At 48.3% G+C, this 7,819-nt stretch overlaps 1 protein-coding gene across 3 annotated transcripts in view; it reads left to right on the top strand.

Annotated features, from left to right (window-relative positions):
• DCAF4 (DDB1 and CUL4 associated factor 4) overlaps positions 1–5,570 on the top strand; it is a 30,636-nt gene extending 25,066 nt beyond the window's left edge. For 2 of the 3 annotated variants that reach the window (XM_069595162.1, XM_069595164.1), the window contains 6 exons: positions 768–847; positions 1,849–1,947; positions 2,068–2,165; positions 3,019–3,192; positions 3,539–3,653; positions 5,181–5,570. In XM_069595162.1, the coding sequence (XP_069451263.1) occupies positions 768–847; positions 1,849–1,947; positions 2,068–2,165; positions 3,019–3,192; positions 3,539–3,653; positions 5,181–5,374 (760 nt within the window). In that variant the 3' untranslated portion in view covers positions 5,375–5,570. The remainder of the gene's footprint in view (positions 1–767; positions 848–1,848; positions 1,948–2,067; positions 2,166–3,018; positions 3,193–3,538; positions 3,654–5,180) is intronic. The other variant, XM_069595163.1, reaches the window with a different exon arrangement.
• The last annotated feature ends 2,249 nt before the right edge of the window (positions 5,571–7,819 follow it).

Below are 7,819 nucleotides of genomic sequence, written 5' to 3' on the forward strand. Positions count from 1 at the left end.
TATCAGCTGTAGTCAGAGATGCAAATTAAAAGATAATTTATACCCACTCAGATAAACGCAGTTCTTAAGGTCTGATAGTGCCAAGTTTTGGTGTAGGAGGAGAATGGGGGAAACTGCTAGAAGATGCCAGTTTCCTATTTAGTAAGGGTGAATTACGGAACTCCTGTTTTAAATGTTTGTGTATGTATCACACACTAGTGTAAAGTGAAGCCCTTATCACAGGTGTGAGAAACTTTTAAGAGAAGCTTCCCATACATGGGAGTGGAAGACAGAGGAAAAAAGGATGCGGGTTGGGGGCAAAACCCACTTCATTGCCCAGCAGCAGGATCCCAGATAAATAAATTGTGGTCTGTTTATACAAAGGAGTGCTCTATGGTGCAGGTGGTTGAACCAGAGCTGCAAACACAACCGCAGTTACATCTCAGAGACAATGTACATTGAACAGTTGTAGAAGATTGTGTGTGATGCCGTCTACATGTATTTTAAAATCAAATGCTTCTTTACATTGCTTATGGACAAATACTGTATAGTAGAAATACTAAGGCCTAGAACTCAGACTTGTTTTAGAGTAGCAATTCTCTCTGTGTGGGGGAAGTTAAAAAGGGGCCTTTAAGTGTATCTGTGACATTTTTTTCCTTTTAAAATATCCAAAACTAAATATGGAAAATGTGAGCCTGTTAAACGTGGATGATTTTTTTGAAGAGTGCTGATGCCCGTTCTCCTCCTGGAGGAGACTCGTTCTTGACTGTCCTTAACAGCTTTTCCAGGCTGTGCCTTATGGGAATTGCAGAGACTCCGGGCTGTGCCACCCTGCTCCCCACGTCGCTGTTTGTCAGTAATCATGCAGGTACTGATGGATAAGGAGGTGCTGGGGGACATCTTTGTCCTCTGCCTCCCAGGAGCTGCAGCCAGCAGCAGCATAAGCTCTGTGGTGATGGCTTGGACAAGATGGGTGGGGACCACAGGCTAGTGAGTCTTAAGTGGGAGCTTGCAGGGTGGGGACGGTCTGCAGAGCACCTGGGAGGATTCCTTAAACTCCACCCAGGATTTGTACTGGAAGCATGTACATCTTCACTTATCCCCTCCTTTTAGGTCTTTTCAGCAGCCAGAACAGTTAAAAGCATGTATAACCAACATAGGAGATGAAAATATTTATTTAGGTTGCCTATATACAGATGACCAAGAGAGCATCTGTTAAGCTCCTACTGTATGGAAGGTGCTGTGAGGGATACTTAGATTCTGTATGGCTGAAGGCAGCCTGATGGCCTGGCAGCATTCTGGATATGAAGTTTTCAGTTTCAGAGAATTAGGATCAGAGACAAGGATCAGGCCTCTCAGGTAGACCTGGCATGAATCCCAGCTCTGCCCCTAACCATCTTGAAGAGATTGCTTAACCTCTGGAAAGTAAATATCTGCCCCCTCGGGTTACATGGAAGATTAAGTGATTTAATGCACACTTAGCCTTGTGCCTAGCATTTCATCATACAGCCAGTTTGTGAAGCAGGAGGATGTAGTATCACCATTTTACAGATGAGGAAACTGAGGCAAAAAGAGGTTCAGAATTTGCCTTACAAAACCAAGAGAGGCTCTTAGAAGTCAGGATAGTGGTTTCCTTTAGGGAGGAGTGAGGAGGGTAGTAATTGGGAAGAAACATGAAGGGTATCAGTGTACTAGAATGTTCTATCAACCTGGGTGGCGGTTATATAGCTCTACTTACTTTGAGAAAACTCATTAAGGGATATAGTATGGTTTGTGCCCTTAATGTATGTTTTATCAATTTTAAAAATGAACAGAAGGTTTGCTTAAGATTGCACAGCTAGACTTGAAACACTGCTGCTGTTCCCTCAGCAGGAGACCGGCCTGGCATGCTCTGCAGTTTCCGGATCCCCGGGGCCTGGTCCTGTGCGTGGTCCCTGAACATCCAGGCAAACAACTGCTTTAGTACAGGTGAGCCACCCAGCTGCCCAGGGTGAGGGAGGACCCAGACCCGAAACGCCGGCCCACAGTTCCCTCTCCCTGGACCGAGAGGGACATTGTCCGCCATGTCTCCATCTCCGTCTCTGTCAGGCTTGTCTCGGCGAGTCCTGGTGACCAGCGTGGTGACGGGACACCGGCAATCGTTTGGAACCAGCAGCGACGTCTTGACCCAGCAGTTTGCCGTCACGGTTGGTTGCACTGGGGACGGCCTAACTCAGAGTTTCCCAAAAGGGGACCTTGTGCTGGGTTGGAATAGGATTCCCTTGTGTGCAATCTAGTCCTCCTCTCATTTGCAGGGAAAAAGAGGGCATCCAAAGTGATTCACGGGTGAATAAGTCAGTGCTGGATGAGATTTGGCCGATCTAGAAAGGCCTGGCTCAGCTGGCTTTCAGCAGCTTCCTAAAGTTTCAATGAAGTGTTAGTTCTTGAGTACTTAGATTAGCCAGCAAGACCATAAAAAAATTTTAATGTATAAATTATGTCCCAGTTAGTAACAGTTTTATATGCAGTTGTCAAGCTACCCATGAAATTTAAAAATCAAAATTCTGGTCCTTACTACATTTCAAAGACTTGACCTGTAGAAAATGCCACCTTTCTTTCAAAGCGTGGAAGAGATATGCCGACCTGCTTTTGGCAATAAGCACAGAACTCCTCATTCCGGTTTCTTCAGCCATCTTCCCATGCTATTTGGGACCCGTGTCTTCCCTCGATTTCTAGTCTGTTTTACTCCACTCTCATCACCTACTTCCTAACTCACAACCTGGGCGGGAACGGGACACCCTCACTTCACGGGAGGGGAGGGGTTCAGGGTGAGGCCTTAGGGGCCCGTCGCAGCCAGCGGGGAGGACACTGGAGGGACACATGGTGTCCAGTTCTTGACCTTTGATAAGAAGCCCTTCCGTCTCCACTGAAGCTCGAACCCTAACCAGGCTGCCTCTACCTATCCCTCTGATCCAGAGAAGGGAGGCAGGGGGCTGTGTTCTGGGGGACTCAGCCTTCGCAGCCGTGGAGGGAGGTACCAAGCAGTCCTTCTCTCCACAGGCTCCTTTGCTATTTAACGGCTGTCGTTCTGGCGAAATCTTTGCCATTGATCTACGTTGTCAAAATCAGGGCAAGGGCTGGAAGGCCACCCGCCTGTTCCATGACTCTGCAGTGACCTCTGTGCAGATCCTCCAAGAAGAACAGTGCCTGATGGCATCTGACATGGCCGGAACGGTATGGGTACCACTGACTCTGCAGCTGCGGGAGCCGCTCTGGGCCAGGGGAGGGGCTTGGCAGGAGAGACTCCTGTGTCGGACCGTGGCAGGGGAGAGGCATGGAGACCAAGTGAGGTGCCAGGTGTGCAGGGCAGCTGCTTTGCCACCCACTCGGAGCCCTGTCTGGTCTAAAGGGATGGGTCACTGGTCCTGGTGCCTCTGATGGGTTCTCAGACTCAGACCAGGCATTTTCTCACTTGAGGTGGTCTTTGGAGACCACCTCGTCCCCGCTGGCTTTCACGCCTGGGGCTCACCAGGACCTGCTCATGGACCCTTCCTGACAGCCTCTGTGCTTCTTCCCACAGATCAAGCTGTGGGACCTGAGGACCACCAAGTGCATCAGGCAGTATGCAGGGCACGTGAACGAGTATGCCCACCTGCCCCTGCATGTGCACGAAGAGGAAGGAATCCTGGTGGCAGGTAGCTGGGGATGAGGCGCTCCGTCCCACTGACCCTGACCCTGAGGACCCCCAGCAGCTGAAGCAGAGAAGACATGACTCTGTGACAAGCTGAATAAAGGGGGTTTGGACAGTTGGGTCTGGGAGTCAAGATGGGGTGCAAAGTTGGCCATCAGTGAGCAACAGTTTAACCCCCAGCATGTGGATAGCCCTTTGTCTCCACGTCCCTGGGCAGACATCACTTCAGTTACAGGCCAGTGAGGAGCAATAAAACGCAGCAACGTAGGAGACCTGGGTGTGCGGGTTAAGTCTGCTCACCAGGTCCACATTCAGGGCGGCCGTCCTGTCGAAAAGCTTGAGCTCCCTGTTCTTTGTACTCACGTTTCTACCAGAGGATGCTGAGAAAAGAGATGAAGGTCATTGTAAAGGAACCAATGCCCGGTCCCTTCACCACCACCGCTGTGATCCCATGATGTGTAGAACAGAAGCAGAGCTTTCGAGCACCAAACCCCCTTGAAAGGAGTTACAAGTTGATCACAGATTATATTATATAATTATTTGGCAGTTTCACAAGGCAGTAGGCCCTTGGCATTAAGAGGTATGTTCTCAGTCTTCACAGATCTCAAATTTTCTAATATTCCTACAGAAAGTACTTCTCTGCTGTGAAATTTTTTGTGGCTGAGAAGCATCACTTCACTAGAACTTAGAATTTTTTACGACTCTTACCACACCACCAGCAGTTAGCTTCCTTAAGTCTGTCTTCCACAAGTTTTCACCACAGAAGAGTTTCTGTGTTCTGGACGATAGAAAAGATATGAGCCTTGCTGAGAAGCAGGTGTAGGGAGTGGGCTGGCTGCAGTAATCCTTGAACTGCACAGCCCGAACTGACCCACCCCTAAGGTCAGAGAGTCAGCTCGGATGCTCAGAAGCACACACTGAAATCCGTGACGCCTAAGGTCTGCCCTTTTCCCCCACTAGCATATATTGGCTGTCGGAGCTGCTGTAATCAGTGGTGTCTGGTGTCTCTTTCCTCTGACCTATGAACACTGAAGACTGTAAAGTCTTATGAACTGAATCATTAAAGCAGAAAATGTTTTGGAGGGAGTTATCACCCAATTTGCCCGGGGATGTAATGAAATTAAAGAGATCGTCCTGGTTACTGTCTCATAAAAAGGAAATGAGCTGCATGCCATCTAGAACAGGTGGGCTGAGCTCCCTCTTGAACAGCCCTTGTCACCAAGAGAAACAGAATGGGCCACCCAATAGCCAAGATGCCCCATGAACCACCCAGGGTGTCACAGCCAGCCTTTGTGTCTTGTCCCTTTGAACACCAGCGACTCGTGATCCTGGAGCACCAGGGCAACCTGTAACTTTCATTTTCAAAAGGGACATCTTATCTGTAGAGACAGTTTCCATTGTGAGTTTGCTTGGCTCACGTGGAATCACCTTTAGCCCTTAGGAATCGTGGAAGCTGGGGCCACAGTTCCCGCCCCCCGCCCTGGTCCTGTGCTTTCTCACTAACCTGCCGCACGTCTTCCTTCTTTCTTAGTGGGCCAGGACTGCTACACGAGAATCTGGAGCCTCCACGATGGCCAACTACTCAGAACCATACCCTCCCCATACCCCACCTCCAAGGCCGACATTCCCAGCGTGGCCTTCTCTTCTCGGCTTGGGGGCTCCCAGGGAGCGCCAGGGCTGCTCATGGCCGTCCGGCAGGACCTTTACTGCTTCTCCTACAGCTAACTCTGCGGGGTGCGGCCTGGAGGGATGTGAATGTTACTCAAGGGAGCTACAGTAGCTGTATTTTTGCCACAATTGCTGTTTCCAGTGAGGGCATTTTAAGTGGGTCGTCTGTGTGCACATGTACCATCCATCCAGCTGCGGACGAAGAGGTGCTGTGTTTTATGTGGAGATACTTCAGTAAAGTGATTTCGATTAAGTTGTGAGCCTTGAAAGTCCTTTTCATAAAAGGTGCCTATTTCTTGCTGAATTCCTTAGGATCTCCGCCCCCCTCTTTTTTTAACAAAAAATAATTTTCTAAAGGCTGAAGATAGACAGTAACTAAAGCTGCTTTTTTCGCCAAAAACCCTTTCAAGAAGCCTGATGAGACTGTTAGTAGTCAGTGCCTGGGTCCCAGAAAGACATCCTTGAGAAAGCCAGGTGGAGAAGAAGGGGAAGCCATTTCTCTGAGTCTCTAGAAGATTTTTAAGGCTGAGTTGGTCATCATTAAATTAGCCTTCTCAAACTCACTCAACACCAGTGTCAGATCTCTGGGATTCTTATTTATTACCATTCTTTGGCTTTCAAAGGAAAGATGGATCCTTTCAGATGCTAGGCAGGCCTTAGCGTGCATTTCTTGAAGCACCTTCCAGAATGTTAGATACAGCAGCAGCTCCTGTATTTATCGTGGTGACTTGAACATCCATTCAAGGACCCCAATTCAAAGAAAACGGGCTTTGCCTTTTTGTAATCAAAGAGAAGCGGTCTGTGAGATGTTTATACAGAGTATTAATATATAAAGAGCCTGTCTTTCTACCAAATAAACCACAACATGGTGTGTTGCTTCTGTTCACGATTTAGAACCTCGTGATGCTTGGCTGCTGTAGCGTCAAACCAGCTACGGCAACACCTGCTCAGATCTTGGGGGAGGGAACAAAGGGTGGAGCCTGAGGCCAGCTTTCCTGGCTTTGCTGCAAAGCTTTCAGCAGGGTCCCTGGTCTGGGTTGGGTTCAGCCAATCGAACCTAACAGCAGGAAAGCAGAGGGCAGGAGCTTGAGGGGAGAGTGTTAGTTTCTGGCTCCCCTCCTGTTGGGGTTTGGAGGGCTGTGGCTGTTTCCCTCCACCCCAGGTTACCGCTTCTGCTGGAACACAGCTCTCTGGATTCCAGGAACTTCTCTCCATTTGTCCCTTCAGACCTGCAGCTGGTAATTGCATCTCTCTGTTGCTAGTCCAATGTGCTTTACCAGTTAAAACACTCTAGAGTTACCCCCTTGAGTGTTACACATCTGTGTCCTGCCAGAACCCTCCTACAACTTAATGTACAGAGAAATCCAAAACTCTATTAGAGTATCAGAAAGGTCATCCAATAGATGAGCTGTATGTTATAATAAATGTTTTCAGAGCTTTAGGTTTTCTAAATGACTTTCCCCTATCTTAACCTGACTTGACCCTTAAAACAACCCATAAAGGAGGTAGGGCAGTAGTAATAATATAAAAGTTACCAGCATCCTTTTCTGGGCAGAGAAACTGACTACAGATCACAGACCTGGGAAGCAAGAGACCTGGACCTTGGCACCAGAAGAGGCCTTGTCCTCTACTTTCCACACTCCTCCAGGTGCTGACAGTACTTGGGTATCACACTGCTAGTGCTAAGGAGAAATCACAAAGCGGCTTGGGGCAATGCTAGCATTTCATATTTAATCCTGTACTTTCCACACTTCTTCAGTTGCTGACAATACTTGGGTATCACACCGCTAGTGCTAAGGAGAAATCACAAAGCGGCTTGGGGCAATGCTAGCATTTCATATTTAATCACCAAGTAAATAAATTTTTCTGGCTCTGGCACTCAAAGGCTAAGAAGCTTGCCAATTACCAGAATTCTTAGGTGTTCAATCATTTAGACATTGCCCCTGTATCTCTGCAGCCCTGGCATGCTGACCTGCATGAGGAACCAGGAAATAGCCTTAGGATTGAAAGGTCCAGCTGACCAATCAATCAGCAGAATTTTTTGGATTGATTTTGGTGACATGCCCCAACCCGAAGAGCACAGACAAGCATAGGTGCTAAGATATGACCCTAATATCACTCGTACTTTCACCCCCCAGAAGTTCTAAGTTCTCACAAGTTTGTTGATAACATGATCTGCCTTCTCTGGAGAGTATCTTTGGTATTGCACCTCTAGTGCAGGGCTTTTGCCACAATTCTGTACTGCAGAGAAGCTGTGGCTACTGGGTCCACTTCTGAACAGTACACTGTCTCAGAGACAGGAGACAACGGACTACTCAAGTACCTGATCAGCTCTGAGATATAGCCAGTGGTTATACCTGCAATGCAAGAGACCCAGGAGATGGAGGTTCAATCTCCGGGCCACGAAGATCTCCTGGAGGAGGAAACGGCAACCCACTCCAATATTCTTGCCTGGAAAATCCCATGGACAGAGAGAGGAGCATGGTGGGCTGCAGTCCATGG

The sequence above is a fragment of the Ovis canadensis genome, chromosome 7 (genome assembly GCF_042477335.2).
Source record: "Ovis canadensis isolate MfBH-ARS-UI-01 breed Bighorn chromosome 7, ARS-UI_OviCan_v2, whole genome shotgun sequence".
Lineage (NCBI taxonomy): Eukaryota > Metazoa > Chordata > Mammalia > Artiodactyla > Bovidae > Ovis > Ovis canadensis.